The sequence below is a fragment of the Mesoplodon bidens genome, assembly GCF_964165515.1.
Source record: "Mesoplodon bidens genome assembly, chromosome: 4".
NCBI lineage: Eukaryota > Metazoa > Chordata > Mammalia > Artiodactyla > Ziphiidae > Mesoplodon > Mesoplodon bidens.
Window position 1 is genome coordinate 126,326,860 of NC_138160.1, and position 17,247 is coordinate 126,344,106.

The 17,247-nt window shown below is 41.1% G+C and overlaps 1 protein-coding gene across 1 annotated transcript in view; it reads right to left on the reverse strand.

Moving 5' to 3' along the window:
* DPYSL3 (dihydropyrimidinase like 3) overlaps positions 1–16,954 on the reverse strand; it is a 114,925-nt gene extending 97,971 nt beyond the window's left edge. Inside the window, exon 1 of the mRNA XM_081233590.1 lies at positions 16,282–16,954. Within this exon, the coding sequence (XP_081089716.1) occupies positions 16,282–16,662 (381 nt within the window). The 5' untranslated portion in view covers positions 16,663–16,954. The remainder of the gene's footprint in view (positions 1–16,281) is intronic.
* Between the last annotated feature and the right edge of the window lie 293 nt (positions 16,955–17,247).

A 17,247-nucleotide genomic window follows, 5' to 3' on the forward strand; every position in this document is an offset into this window, starting at 1 on the left:
ACCCCCTTCTTGTAAGTGTGTGACTTGGGTATGTGACCTAATCTCTTTTTTCTCATTTGTAAAATCGATGTAATGAGAGAACTTCCCTCCAAGGTTTTAGTGAACAGAATTAAACCAATAAACGTAAAATGCTTTTAAAAGTGCCTGGCACAGCACCATTCACAACAGCCAAAAAAGCAGAAATGACCCAAATGTCCATTCGCTGGTGGACAGAAAAACCGAATGTAATACATCCACACAATGGAATATTATCCTGCCACAGAAAAGAATAAAGTACTGATGGATGCCACAACGTGCATGAACCCTGAAAACATTACGCTCAGTGAAAGAAGCCAGACACCAAAGGGCTTCCTAGTATATTTCTCCATTTATATGAAATGGCCATTACAGGCAAATCTATAGAGACAGAAGGCAGATTAGCGGTTGCCAAGGGCTGGAGGGAGCGGGGCATGTGGACCAACTGCTTAATGGGTGGAGAGTTTCCTCTTGGGGTGATGGAAAAGTTCTGCAACTAGATAGTGGTCATGATTGTACAACACTTAAGTGGACTTACTACCACTGAAATGTACTTTAAAATGGTCAAAAATGATAAATTTTGTTATGTATATTCTACTACTGTTTAAAAAAAACAGTGCCTGGCATATAATAAGCACTCAATAAATTTTATTTTTCATCTTTATTCCCATCTTGAGCTCTCAGTTTTCCTATTTCTAAAGTGAAAGAGACAAAATGATCTTCGAAACGGCTTCTCGCTCTGAGATTCCAGTCTAGTTGGAAAAATCTGTCTTGTGATAGAGAACTCTTTTCGTGAATAACCATTTCCTCCCCTGCCCCTCCTCTGACCTGATGCAGGCCCAGCTCCCCGCTTCTGAGCGCTCATTTTTTGAAGCTGCCATCACCTCTTCCACACGAACCCTTCAAGTACCTGACAGATCCCCGATTGCTGGTGACCCGGAAGGGCTCACAGTGGACTCTCAGTAAATATCTGTTGGACCCACAAATGGTTGAGAGATCAGTGAAGGAAACAGTGAGTGGATAGCCACTGACAGTGCCTGTAGGCCTCAAGGGGAGCCAACTGCAGCGGAGCTCCTGACCCCTGAGTCAGGTTTCCTGAATGGTGAGCACACATCTCCCAAGAGGTAATAAACACCCGCCCAAGGATACCCTTTCCCTGAAAATTCCTCATCACACTTCTATTGGACAAGCCATTATGTCAGCTCTCAAAGCTCCCCATTTTTAATCTGTTGACAAGTCTTAAGAGTAGGAGGGTGGTTCTCTTTCTGCTCGGGTTCAAGTAGTCAGAAGGAAATTTAAAAAAAACAAAAAAAGGGCTTCCTGGTGGCGCAGTGGTTGAGAGTCCGCCTGCCGATGCAGGGGACGCGGGTTCGTGCCCCAGTCCGGGAAGATCCCACATGCCGCGGAGCGGCTAGGCCCGTGAGCCATGGCCGCTGAGCCTGTGCGTCCGGAGCCTGTGCTCCACAACGGGAGAGGCCACAGCAGTGAGAGGCCCGCATACCGCAAAAAAAAAAAAAAAAAAAAAAAAAGAGTGAGTGAGCCTAGCCTTCTCCCCATTCACTTAATACTACCACCTTCTGTTAACATCTCCAGGAGGTCTTTTCCACAGGCCCTCTCCTCTCTGCAGCTCCAAGTTGTTTGCTGCCCTCGCACCTCTCCTTTTTCGAGCACCCCAGCAAAGCTTGACCTCCTGCTTCCTAATCGCTCAGACTTCTTTCTTTCTTTCTTTCTCACTGTCATGTCCAGGTCATCCTCCTCACCCTCTCCCTTTCTCCTGTCTGTTCTTTACAAAGCCTTGCCTCCACTTCATATTTCATTCTCTTAAAATAGCTTGCATAGTTCTCCTCTTCATGGTCAGATATGTATTTATTTTTAATGTCCTCCTCCAATCTCAGACACCGGAAAGCAGGACAGGTGTTTCCGAGCCTTTTAGATGATCTTGTGTAGTTCCTATACCTACTTCAAATTTCTACATCTTTTCATATTGACAAGTTGCCATAACTCACTCTGCCATTCCAACATATATGCAAACACACACACACACACACACACACACACACACACACACACACACACTCCCCTATGCCCCTTTTCTTATATTCAAGATCAGGGGTTAGCAAACTATTGCTCTTGGGTCAAATCCAGTGCAACACCTGATGCTGCAAATAAGGTTTTATTGGCACACAGCCACAGCCATTCATTTACATATTGTCTATGGACAGCTTTGCTATACAGAGTTTAGTAGTTGGGACAGATAGCTTATAGCCTGAAAAGCCTAAAATATTTACTATCTGGACCTTTACAGAAAAAGTTTACAAACTCCTATTGTAGACAATTGAGTGACACCTAATCCTTTTATTTGCAGACACTTAGCTGAAAGCAAGCATTGCCAGATACTGTTTTCATTTCAAATCACCTCCACCCACTTCAAACTCCCTGTTCCCCACCTGTAATCTCACTGGCTTCCTGGCTCTCCCTTGGTGGTGTGTAGAAGAAAACTGTATCTCTGGAAAGGTTTTCCCTCACTACCAATTGTGTGACATATCATCATTTATCAACTGTATTATTTTCCTTCTTACTCAGTATCCATTTATCATACAATTTTCCATTTCATTGGCTTTATTTATTTCTATCTAAGTGACAGGATGTAGTCAGAGGAAACCAGCCCTTCCCCAGCCCACTTCCAACTCCCTGTAAGCACTGCATCTTTTCTCTTTGGACATAGTCTAGCTTCTTGGAAATAAACCAAGTGATTCTGCCCTCAAAAGAGACTGTGATTAATAGTGGTGTGTGGGCTCCAGAGTCCTGCAGACCTGGATCTGAGCTCCATCTCTGCCACAATCCTTTGAATACTATCTGCTCTTAGCAAGTGCCTTTAAATCAGGTCAAGCAACCAGCAAGCCACAGCACCCAATAAAAATAATTATTAGGCGAAAGCAAAAATAAACAAATGGGACCAAATCAAACTTACAAGCTTCTGTACAGCAAAAGAAACCACAAACAAAATGAAAAGACAACCTATGGACTGGGAGAAAATGTCTGCCAACGATGCAACCAACAAGGGCTTAATTTCCAAAATATACAAACAGCTCACACAACTCAACAAAAACAACAAGACCACCCAATCAAAAAATGGGCAGAAGACCTAAATAGACATTTCTCTAAAGAAGACATACAGACGGCCAACAGGCACATGAAAAGATGCTCAACATCGCTTATAATTAGAGAAATGCAAATCAAAACTACAATGAGGTACCACCTCACACCAGTCAGAATGGCCATCATTAAAAAATCTATAAATAATAAACGCTGGAGAGGGTGTGGAGAAAAGGAAACCCTCCTGCACTGTTGGTGGGAATGTAAATTGGGGCAGCTACTATGGAAAACAGTATGGAGGTTCCTCAAAAAACTAAAAATAGAGTTTCCATATGACCCAGCAATCCAACTCCTGGGCATATATCTGGACAAAACTGTAATTCAAAAAGATACGTGCACCCCAATGTTCATAACAGCACTATTCACAATAGCCATGACATGGAAACAACCTAAATGTCTATCGACAGAGGAATGGATAAAGAAGATGTGGTACATATATACAATGGAATACTACTCAACCATCAAAAAGAATGAAATAATGCCATTTGCAGCAACATGGATGGACTAGAAATTATCATACTAAGTGAAGTAAGTCAGAAAGAGAAAGACAAATACCATATGACATCACTTATATGTGGAATCTAAAATATGACACAAATGAACTTATCTACCAAACAGAAACAGACTCACAGACATAGAGATCACATCAGACTTGTGGTTGCCAAGGGGAAGAAGGGGTGGGGTGGGGGGGGAGTTGGACTGGGAGTTTGGGATTAGCAGGTACAAACTATTACGTAGAAAATGGATAAACAACAAGGTCCTACTGTATAGCACAGGGAACTATATTATATCCTGTGACAAACCATAATGTAAAATAATGTAAAAAAGGATATATATATGTATAACTGAATCATTTTGCTGTACAGCAGAAATTAACACAACACTGTAAATCAACTATTCTTCAATAAAGTAAATTAAAAAAATAATTATTAGGCATTTGGTACATTTCATGACAACTATCTTGAGTCCCTCTCTACTTCTTCCTTCCCTTGCTCTATCTCCTGGTCTCTTTCTAGGGCCTCCTAGCTTCCAGTATTTTCTGCTTTAGCCACTGAGCTCACCTTTTGGACTTCTCTGCTTTCCTATTTCGATTCTGAGAGCCCCATCCTCTTACTCTCCAAAAAGTCTCACCAGTAGATATTTTATTCTGGATAATCCTCTTAGCCAAGCCAGTGCTAGGTGCTCGACCCCATTCAGAACTAATGCTTAGCTGCCACCACATATCAGGAGAACAGCAAAGTGGTATAAAAAGCAGTTGGACAGTCTAAGAGCTTAAATCCTACTTTGTCCATTTCTAGTTATATGACTACAGGAAGTCAAGTAATCTCTCCGAGATTCAGTTTCTCTCCCAGACTACGTAGCTATTGATACCTATTTTGTAGAGTCATTGTGAGGATTAAAGACAGCAGTACCCTGCATAAATTAGTATTCCATAAGTGGATCTTTGCATTAGAACACACCTTGAACCTCATATTTGTGCCCTAAACTCAAGGAAAAGCAAAATAACAGTAGATGTTGGTGGGAACTCCTTTGGTAGAGAAAAATTCTATTTTTTAGTGGATCTCCTTTTACAACTTTAACTTTCTTCCTGTCGATATTTTTATCTCCAGCTAAGATTTAAAATCATCTTCTTCCCATGTCTTTTGCTTTGTCCCCATTTACCTGGCTTTATGTCCCCTTAATCTCATCTGCTATTGAGCAATTTGGCCCAGACAGTACCCGTCTTTCTTACAGAATTTACACAAAATACTTTCCTGGCTTTATACACTGCAGAATCCTGCCCGTGAAGTTTCACATAGGAAACAACCATTCCATACTCAGTGTTCCTGCAGCTGAAAATGACCACACCACAGGTGTCCATTTCTAGGAATTTTCCACTGACAAATGGTAATGAAGTGAATATGCAAAAAGATTTAGCTAGAAGGAGGTCTATCACTTCCTTATTTGCAGTAGCAAAAGAAGAGAAAGTAAAAATGAAGTCGAAACTGAAAACAAAAATATAAATGTCCAATTAAAAGGCATAAGTGATTAAATATGTGATGCCTCACAGTAGAGTACTATACTGCTATTATAAGTTATATTTTGGAAAATCTTTGATGCTCTGTAAAGACGCCATAATAACTTAAGTTTAAAAAAATAGCTTAGGGTTTCAGATCCAACATGTAAGGAGCTAAGAAGTTGCCACTCCATCCTGACAAGGAAAATGCTGAGCAAACTAACACACAAACAACTCTTAAGGTGAGGACACAGGGAAAACCACTGCCCCCCAAACTGGAGAAAACAGGTGAATACAGAATCACAACTTACCTGAACAGAAAATCAGAAGCAAACACTACCAAGGGAACCAGTGCCAAGGTAGGAAAACCTGAACTGGGATTGATGAATTGCTGGAGGCTCAGCGTGGACAACTGTGAGAATTAAAAACTCCAGGGGACCCAGTTATCCAGTTAACAGAGAACCCTCACAGTTCTGTGACTGTTACCTCCAAGAGCTTTCCCTGGTCCTCAGAATGAAAAATCCCCTGCTGCTTCTGGCAGGGGGAGGAGAAAAAGAACCGTTTCGAAATACACCAGAGCATTCTGTTCTTCTTAACAAGGCCTGCCTTCAGAAGTAACTAATTTATCAGAGCCTAACCTCCCTGAGAGGGAGGAAGAATACCCAGCACTAGCCACCTCCAGCCTCCTGTGTGCGAGAAGGAAAATACACAACTCCAGCCCCCTCCAGCCATCCTGTCCCACCTAATAGGTGGCAGGGAAGGACTGTGAAATTGGTGAAGTTCACAGTTCAGAGGCACAGGTTCACCAAAAGACTGAGACCTAGGGCTTCCCTGGTGGCGCAGTGGTTGAGAGTCCGCCTGCCGATGCAGGGGACACGGGTTCGTGCCCCGGTCTGGGAAGATCCCACATGCCGCGGAGCAGCTGGGCCCGTGAGCCATGGCTGTTGAGCCTGCGCATCCGGAGCCTGTGCTCCGCAACGGGAGAGGCCACAACAGTGAGAGGCCCATGTAACGCAAAAAAAAAAAAAAAAAAAAGACTGAGACCTAATCATAGCACTACAGAATGCTTCCCCTACATCCACATCTTACCACCACATTAGTAAAGGTCTATTTATTGTAGTTCCTTTTACCTAGTACATTGTGTCCAGTTTTCAAAAAAAATAACAAGGCAGGGACTTCCCTGGTGGTCCAGTGGCTAAGGCTCCATGCTCCCAATGCAGGGGGCCCCGGTTTGATCCCTGGTCAGGGAACTAGATCCCACATGCCACAACTAAGAGTTTACATGCTGCAACTAAAGATCACGCATGCGGCAACAAAGATCCTGTGTGCCGCAACTAAGACCCAGCACGGCCAAATAAATAAATAATTTTAAATAATAATAATAAATAACAAGGCATACTAAAAGCAAAATAAACAAACCAACAAAAAAATACCCCACAGTTTGAAGAGATTGAATAAGCATTAGAAATAGAGTCATATATGTCAGGAATGTTGGAATTATCAGACAAGGAATTTGGAAAAAGTATGATTAATATGTTAAGGGTGTCAATGAAAAAGGTAGATAACATGCAAGAACAGAGATATAATATAAGCAAAGAGATGGAAATTCTAACAAAGAATCAAAAAAAAATTGCTAGAGAACAAAAACACTGTAACAGAAATGAAGAATGCCTTTAATGGGCTCTTTAGTAGATTAGATACAACTGAGGAAAACCTGGACTCTGAATTTGAGGTTATAACCACAGAAACTTCCAAAACTGAGGAAAGAGAGAAAAGATTGAAAAAGAAGGAAAAACCAGAAGAGAATATCCAAGAACTTTGGGACAACTACATAAGGTGTAACATGTACATAGTGGGAATACCAGAAGGAGAAGAAAAAACAGAAGCAATACTTAAAGCAATAATGACTGAGAATTTCCCCAAATTAATGTCAGACACCAAACCACAGATCCAGGAAGCTCACAGAATGGTAAGCCAAAATCACAAAGCAAACAAATGAAAAAACTACACCTAGGCATATCATATTCAAATTTCATTAAATCAGAGATAAAAAAAATCTTGAAAGAAGCCAGAGGGGGTAAAAACACCTCACCTACAGAGGAGCAAAGATAAGTATTGCATCTGACTTCTCAGAAATGATGCAAGCAAGAAGAGAATGGAGTAAAATACTTAAAGTACTGAGAGAGAAAAAAAACAGACTAGAAATCCGAACTTGCAAAATATCCTTCAAAAGTGAAGGAGAAGTAAAGACTTTCTCAGACAAATGAAAATTGAGGGAATTTGTCGGCAATAGATCTGCCTTGTAAGAAATGTTCGGACAAGTTCTTCGAAGAGAAGGAAAATGACATAGCTCAGAAATTTGGATCTACATAAAGACAGGAAGAGCACAGGAGAAGGAACAAGTGAAGACAAAATAAATTTTTTTTTTTTTTTTAAGATTTTTATTTATTTATTTTTTGGGGTACGCGGGCCTCTCACTGTTGTGGCCTCTCCCGTTGTGGAGCACAGGCTCCGGACGCACAGGCTCAGCGGCCATGGCTCACGGGCCCAGCCGCTCCGCGGCATGTAGGATATTCCCAGACCGGGGCATGAACCCGTGTCCCCTGCATCGTCAGGCGGACCCTCAACCACTGCACCACCAGGGAAGCCCAAAATTTTTATTTTTAATTGATCTAATATGTAACAATTTGTTCAGAATAATAATAGCAAAAATGTATTCCTTTATTTATTTATTTATGCTTATATATAAGTGAAATGAATATCAGCAATGACACAAGGAACATGTGGGATGAAATGAGAATATTTGGTTACTATACGGTACTTGTACTACCTGTGAAGCAGCACAGTGTTATTTGAAAAGCAGACTTGGGTTAGTTGTAAATGTATATTGCAAATTCTAGTACAACCAATAAGAAAAGTAAAAAAGAAGTATAACCGATATGCGAAGAAAACAGAGAAAATGGAATCACATAAAATGCTCAATTAAAATCATAAAAGGCAAAAAAAGAATGGAAGACAAAAATAAGAACAAAGAACAAGGACAACAAGTAGAAAACACTAACAAATACAGTAAATATTAACCCAACTATATCAATAATCATTTTGAATGTGAATGGTCTAAATGCACCAATTAAAAGACATTGTCAGAGTTGGTCAAAAAACACAACCCGGCTATAGGCTGTCTACAAGAAATCAACTTTAGATATAAAGACACATATAAACTAAAAGTAGATGAATGGAGAAAAACATACCATGCTAATACTGATTAAAAGAAAGCAGGAGTAGCTGTATTAATTTCAGAGCAGACTTCAAAGTAGGAAAGTTATCAGGTATAAAGAAGGGCATTACATAATGATAAAGGGGTCAATGCTACAGGAAGGCATAACAATTCTTAATGTATACATGCCTAAAAACAGAGCATCAAAGTATGTGAGGCAAAATCTGATAGAATTGCCAGGAGAAATAGATAAATCCACTGTTATACTTAGAGATTTTAGCACCCCTCTATCCAAAATGGACAAATCCAGCAGGCAGAAAATCAACAAAGACATGGTTGAACTCAACAGGACTATCAATAAACTAGATATAACTGATAGCTACAGACTATTTCATCCAACAACAGCAGACTATACATTCTTCTCAAGCTCACACAGAATATTCACCAAGATATACCACATTCTGGGCTATAAAACATACTTTAACAAATTTAAGAGAACAGAAATCATATAATATATATTCTCAGACCACAATAGAATTAAACTAGAAATCAATAATATAAAGATAGCTGGAAAATCCCCCAAATAATTGGAGATTAAACAACACCCTTCTAAGTAACACACGGGTCAAAGCAGAAAGCTCAAAAGAAATTTTAAAATACTTTGAGCTAAATAAAAGTGAAAATACAACATATCAAAATCCATGGGATGCAATTAAAGCACTGCTTAGAGGGAAATTTATAACACTGAATGCATATATTAGAAAAGAAGAAAGATCTAAAATCAATAGTGTAAGCTTCCATCTTAAGAAACTAGAAAAGAAAGACAAATTAGATCCAAAGTAAGGAGAAGAAAAGAAAGAATAAAAATTACAACATAAATCAACTAAATAAAAAAAAAGCAATAGAGAAAATTAAACCAAAAGCTGATTTTTCAAAAAGATCAATAAAATTGATAAGTATCTAAGCAGGTTAATTAAGGAAAAAAGAGAAGACATAAATTACTTATATCAAAAATAATATATCCCATATATATATATATATAGGGAGGGTGGGAGGGAGACGCAAGAGGGAGGGGACATGGGGATATATGTATGCATATGGCTGATTCACTTGGGTGTACAACAGAAACTAACACAGTATTGCGAAGTAATTATACGCCAATAAAGATCTATTTTAAAAAATAAATAATAAAATAGAAAACAAATTATGTCCACACAAAAAGCTGCAAATGAATGTTTACAACAGTTTTAAGTCCTAATTGCCAAAACTTGGACACAGCTAAAATGTCCTTCAGTAAGTGAATGGATAAATAAACTGTAGTTAATCTAGACAATGGAATATTCAGTGCTAAAAAGAAATGTGCTATCAAGCCATGAAAGGACACAGAAGAAATTTAAATGCCTATTACTGAGTAAAAGAAAGCAATTGAAAAGGTTAGATATTATATGATTCCAACTGTATGACATTCTGGAAAAGGCAAAACTATAGAAACAGCAGAAATATTTATAGTTGTCAGGGGTTAGAGGAAAGGGAGGGATGACAGGCGGAACACAAAGGATTTTTAGGGCAGTGAAAATACTCTGTATGATACTGTACTAATGGATACATGTCACTATACATTTGTCAAAATCCACAGAATGCACAACACCAAGAGTGAACCCTAATGTAAACTATGGACTTTGGGTGATGAGAATGTGTCAATAGGTCCATCAATTGCAACAAATATACCACTCTGGTGGGGGAGGCTGATAATGGAGGAGGCTATGCAAGAGTGGGTGCAGGAGAAATATGGGAAATCTCTGTACTTTCCACCCCATTTTGCAATGAACCTAAACCTGCTCTCAGAAATAAAGTTTATTAAATGTTTTAAAAAGTGGTAAAAAAAAAAAACTGTTTAAAAACAGATAATACCGCATGTTCCCACTTTTATTTTGGAGTAAAGAAAATACACTCTTGTGTTAATGGCAGTTTTCTCTAAGAGATTATGACAAAAGGCAGTTTATGTTTTCCGAACGTGTATCTATTTGGTTCACCTTTGTTTCTCTAACATTAGTTTTTGATTGCTCACCTACATAGCTGGTGCTTAGTAAATGTTCTTGAATCAATGAGAAAAGAGAAAATTAGTGCATGAAGGGAGATTTGGGGACTCCTCATCGTATTGATGGTGACCCTTGTTATGCACACCCCAGTGGCCCAACCCCAGACATATACTTATAAAGAGTACACTGAGCACTAGCCATCACCTGGCCTGCAGCTTCATCACAAGCCTTCAATGGTTTGGAACTTTTCTCTTAGATACTGGTCCATAAAAGATGATATGTCCCTGAAGGACTCAGGCTGACAGTGAACTCATGAATGACTATTATATTGACATGAGAACCACTGACTGCCATGGCTTTGTTCCAAAGATCATAGACTTACAAGCACTCACCCAACTGGGTGGGCAAGATGAGCCATCAGGGTACAAGAAAAAAATATCAGGATTTATATTTATGATGATATCTCTTCTTTTTTAGTTTGTACTTTTTCTTTGTATCTAATAATGTCATAAGATATTAATATATTATTTGTATATGTAATTTATAGATATGCACATGTGTGTATATATATGTATATATACATATATATACACATATATAGAAAGAGAGCATGCTCAAAAAATTTTTGCATAAAGGTACACAATCAGAAAAGTTTATAGACCACTGGTCCAGCCCCTTCATTTTAGAAAGGAGGAAACTAAAACTCAGAGAAAAGGGGGGTAACTTGCCTAAATTGTATAGCTAGCTGGTTAAAGGAAGCTAATGCTTTATCCAGTTGTCTTTTTTTCTGCCTCATCTCACTGTTTTTTGATGGAGTTGAACTATTTTTTGAATGCCACGTGAGTCCACATGAAGAGTACAGATACATTTTAACATGACATTTTCCTGAAAGTTTAGTTTTTTAAAAGTGCTTCCACACCCAAATAGACCTTCTGCTTCCTCTTGCAAAAGAAGGGCTGAACTTGCATTCAAGGATTCCATTCCCCTTGGCCAGATTTCCTCTTCCTAGGAAGCTTTATCCACTGTCTCACAGGACCATAATTTGATTACTGGAAACTAATCATAAAGAGAATCAGCTATAGAAATCACTCACAGAAAAGTATCACAGACCATCCTCTGGCTTCCAAAACATTACTTACAAGAGCCGTCAGCAAAACCTTGTCTCCAGGGCCCATTACTTTGAGGGAACTCTGCCAATCGCAGCATTACTCAGAAGGCACATTTTTTATGTCCCTCAAATGCCTACTGTCAGACTAAACTAAAGTTCTGAATGGTTTCAAACACATCCAAGTTTGGCTAAGTAAATGTACTCCCAGATTCAAGTGTGGCCTGAGGGCCAGGTAAGAAAGAACTTTTTTTCCCAGCCTGAGTGCAAACTTTAGTTTGTCCAAGCAGCCTTGTAAAATTCATTTACACTACAGGGTTTCGATCTGGATGACTAGAGAGGCCTTTATAAGCCTAGAATCCTACTGCCAGCTGTCTTCCCTTGTGTAGGTTAAGGAGGAAGACTTCAATTTCTCCGAATCATTTTGAAAACCATCACCCAGGACAACAAAGACAAATGGTAAAAGGTAAGAGGCACAGCTCATTTGTTTCAAATTCTCTCCTCCTAGACCCCAAAGCCCTGCTGACTTCATAGGGAAAAATCTTGCACAAAAGTGGCCCACGTGAGAAGCAGGGAACTAGAAATGACCCCCAGTTCCCGAAAGGGAGTTATCAATAGACCCACATAATCATAATGTCTTTACTTTGTTTTCACTGGATGACAGAGTCTGCAGAATCATTTGCTCTTGGCAGACTATATATCATAATTCTCCTCCCTTTAGTAATTTCCTCACTGCTAGAAGTGATTTCCTTTCTGCATGCATGGAAACCATCTTGACAAATGGTGAAAAAAATATTTACTTTTCACTTAGAATTGCTTTTTTATGTACTGACTGTCAAAAATCATAAACAAAAAGTTGTGTGGAAGAGTTTGGCAGTATGAATGCCTATCATGAGAAAAATGTAAATACATAATTTAATAAGGTGTTTACAAATAGATCCAGAACCACAATAGAAACAGCCAGTGATACCTCAAACCTGGAACGTGGCATTTGGAGTATAACTCAGTGACATTTTTTACATTTTTATTCTGCCAAACACTTTTGTTATTTAACCCTTTCATAATTTATTCTTTTATTGACTAAACTCATTTCCTTCAGGTGGGAATTAATAACTAGGTATGCTAAAGACAAAGCATATTTTAATTTTATCATGATATTTTAAAAACCTCTTTCTATAGCTTCAAAATCAACTTGGAAGAATAAGGATCTTGCAGCAACTGTTCTCAAACACTGAGCAACTGAGCTCCAAGAATTCTGAATAACGGACTGGCAGGGAGATGGAGACGGTTTCTAAGGTGTATGTAGTGGGAAGGTCCGTCCTTGCCTTGCGTTACAGCAACATGTCCGGAAAAGACATAGATAAATAGATAGAGATAGAGATGTCAAGCACATAGAGAGTGCTCAAAAAGAGATATTATCAAATCTGCAGATAGTCCAAAACTGGAGTAAGGGATATTGTACTATAGAATTAAGCTTCAAAATTATCATTATAATAGAAAAATGAGCAAAATGGTGATGAATATTACAGAGGGAACAAATAAAATCCTGTAGTTAAAATATTTTTTTCCTTTTGGTCTTGTTTTAAGTTCAACTGTACCAACATAGTATGTAGATATCCTGGCTTATGTGGAAAAGTTTCTGAAGGCTGAATGACATGGAGTTTATTATGGAGACAACAGTAGGACATGGATTAATGAATTATTATGTGTAATCTTTACTACAGAAACATATGTTGTGTATAAATCACAGAAAGTATCTAGCCTAATGCATTTTGCCATGGCCATATCCCATCTAGAACACTGTGTTCAGTTCTGGGCACTATATTTTCAAAAGAATATTTACAAAATATAGTATAACCTGAAAAGGAAATCCAAGTGATAAAAGGCTCATACAATGCAGAGCTGAAGAAGCTAGGAATAATAAGGCTAAAAAAGAGAATTTTAGGAAGAATGTTATAATTGCTCTAAAACATATAAAAGGCAGTAAAAATCAATGAGTAACAGTTACAAACATGTATTGAGCACAATACGCAAAGCAGTCACTGTTATCTGCATTTTGCAAAACAGAAAAACTAAGGCACAGAGAATAAGTTACACATTTATGGTCACATAATTTGTAAGGGTTGAGCCAGTTTTCATCCCACTAATGCACCCCAGATCTGGGAGAGATCTTAAAGCTATTTCCCAAATATTTCTAACCTCTGTCTTACAGGATCCCAGTAAGATTGTACTTTCTCAGTTCTTTTGAAGTTGGACATGGACTGATGATTTGCTCTGGCCCATGAAATATGAGCATAAGTCACGCTCGTGACTTCAGTGTGGGAGTTTAAGAGTCTGTGAGCAATTTACCACGTGCTTTTCCCACCATGGATGTGAGGACATGGGACCTCCATCAATCTAGGTCTCTGAGGAGCAATAATGAACAGAGCGGCCCTGCAGATCCATCACAGACAAGGAGCAGGAGCAAAAAACAGTTATTGTTTGATTAAGCCACTGAGATTTGGGGACTGTTTGTTACTGTGGCATTACCCCACCTTTTCTGACAGATACACAAGCCTACATGCCTAAAATGATTAAGATATCTCGGAATAAGGAAACATAGTTATTCTTATATTTCCAGTGGTCAGAACTAAGAATAGTTTGTAGAAACTACAGGTGGTAGACTTGGGCTTATTTAATTTTTTTAACGTAAAGTCATCCAAAATTGCTTCATGAAGAAGTGAGCTCCCTGAAAATGGCAGTATTTAAACAGAGGCCAGATGATGATTTTGTACCTATGTAGCAAAAGAGATGGCTTCATTAAGGGGGTTTTATCAAACTTTTATCCAGCACCTCCAATGTGCCAGGCATTTCAGCCACAAAGATAAATCCAAACACCCGATCCCTATCCTCAAGGAGATAATCAAGTTCAGAAGTAGATAACCTCTGCTGTCTCTTCTAACAGTGTGATTCAACCAAATTAGAGATAATAACATGGTCTGGATGAAGCTGACAGCAAACCCAAACTTAGAAATAACCATGTAGCACTAGAAATCCTGGTTGTATTATTATTTTTCAATTAAGAGGCAAAAGTACAGGGTTTGCAAAAGGAAGGAAAACGAAAGACTTGTTGGGTTTAAAAGAGGAACATTTTCCCTTTCTCTAGTTACCATTCTTAAATCTTGCAAACCAGGCATATTATCTGGCTTACATCAGGGGTGTTCCAGCAAAGGGAATAGCACTGACTCAGGGCAATTGTTACCGACCTTTTCCATCACCTCTCCCACCCCTTAGAGTCAGGAAGGGAACATTTCAATACTGATCAAAGTCAGACCTGAAGAGAGGCAACAACCTTTCCCTAGGGCCATTCTTCAGTTTAGAAATCAACCAAACCCTTTCCAAAAGATCAGAAGATTTTCCTAGAAGGGTATTTGAGCAAGGCCTAGAGAAATCCCATATACTAAGGATGATGTGAAAATCACAAACTAAGTAAGTGATTCCAAGGCACAATGACATTGTTCCCCAAAGGCACCTTAAAACAGTACTAATTTCGGTACTTTCTTTCCCACTATTAATACTTAAAGCTTTATTATTTTTAAACTTCCAAAAAGCACGCAGTGCAGAGAAGTCCTGTCCTTTCACTGGCTCGCTGCATTTTAATGGAAAAACATCTAAAACTTGGGTTAGCATTAACTGTAATTGTTCTCAGGCAAACATTTCCATTTCAGGTTGTTATTCATAACAGTATTAGTGCAGTATAATATATGCAGCTGGACTTTGCAGCCATTATCTAGACAAGGGTGAGGTATCTGATTACTATTGTTCCCCCAACTCAAAAGCGTCCGTTTGAACTGAATACTCCGACTCTGCCCAGGCCCTGAATTTTCTGAACTATGGTCCTGATTTTCTATGAAATAAACAAATAAATCAGGGCAAGCTGGGTTTCAGTGCCATATCTTAAGTCAGCTCAGTGTGACATGAGTTTCTAAAAAACACACACACAAGAAATTGGCTTTGGCACAAGGAAAAGCAGCAGGGAACTTGCAGCTCGCGCTGGTTTAACGTGTACCCTTAATCCTCTCGCCTATTTTAAAAAAAATACAATTAATACTCTTCCAAAGACAGCTGGATCCCCAGTCTTGTGCCAAGCTACCTACACAAATATACTCTTTACAAACACATATGTGAAATGTTGATCTAGGACAGAAGAGAGGCATGGGGTTTTGGGTGTTTAGTCTAGTGGCTCCACACTCAAAAGTTTCAGGGACAGAGCTTATGTCGGAAGAGTGAGAGGGGAGACCGCCCACCCTGTACTTTCATCCGGGTACTATGGAGATGACCCCATTTTCCCAGGACCAGTCTGCCCTCTGCCCTGGTGACCTGGGCTGAGATTTAATCTAGAGTCAGAGGGAAGACCAAGACAATTGTGCTGAAGGGTACTCAGACCTAGAGAAGGGCTGGAAATCACTCAGCCCTCCTGGGCTGGCCCGGCTGACACACCCACACAGAACCGATAGCCTGGTGATGCGGCAGGGAGGCGAGGGGACCCACGCACCCCGTCCCGCGCGCACTAAGATGCTACAGTTGAAGACACGCGCGAATAATCCAGATCCGGGCCCGGAGGGCTCGCTGCACTCAGAGGAGGATGCCCTTTTCCTCCCCCTAGTCCTCCATCCCCTTGCAAAGTGAGCAGGAGAAAGTTGCGCCTGGGCCATGGCGCCCCGGACTGGGAAGGGAACGAGGGCAGGCGGAGAGGAGATCCGGGCCCACCTACCTTGTCCTTGGGGCCGAGGTTCTGCAAAACCTCCTTGCCCGTGGCGCTCCGGATCTCCACCCCAGCGGGAGCGGGCGACGCGGGCGCGGGCTCCCGGCTCTCCTCTCGGCCTTGGCCCCGGCGCGGTGTGTCCCCCTCGGCGCCGGATCGGCTCCCCGAGCCTCGGGAGCTGCCCTGGCTGCTCCGGGGAGTCTTCGCGCCCCGCTGCCCCACGCTCAGGGCATCGAAATCCAGCGTCTTGCTCTCGAAGGCGCCCTCCACGTTGCAGAACATGCCGCCGTACTTCTGCCGCGGGACCTGGTCGGTGGTGCCCGGCCTGGCCAGGTACACGGGCAGATCGTCTTCGTGGGAGCTGTCCCAGCCTCTGCGGCCCGAGGCCATGGTTGGATCGCGACAGTGGCCCACGGGTCCTCTTCCCGAGAGGCGGAAAGGGCAGCCGCCGGCAGCGTGCGCCGAGCCACAGTGATTGGGGAGGGAGGAGGCGCCTGAGCCTTCGCGCCAGAGGCGGCAGTGCTGCTCCGGTTCCTGCCAGTCCCCTGCGAGCCCCGAGCCAGCGAGCGCGGCGCGGGGGCCGGAGCGGCGGCGTGTTCTGCTCGCCCGCCTCGCCCGCCCTACCGGCCGCACCTCCTGCGCGCCCAGACCCTAACGTGTGGCCTCCCGCGATCACGCTTCCCCGCCGCCCATCCAAAGGAGAAATCCAATTTGGCGCGCGCGCGCGCACACACGCACGCTTCCCGCTCGCCCAGCAACCCTCAGATTCACACTCAAGAACTCGCCTCACTCACACGTGTGCACAAACCCTGCTTTACACACACTCATTCCGGCGTTGGCCTTCCAAACACAAGTCTCTCTGCCCTACTAAGGTAAAGAAACCTTGTTGACTCAGGTGGGTTGATTTAAAAGCCAAGTCCTTCCTGATTTAGAGCAACACACACGCACAAACTCAGATTTACCAGACTCACAATT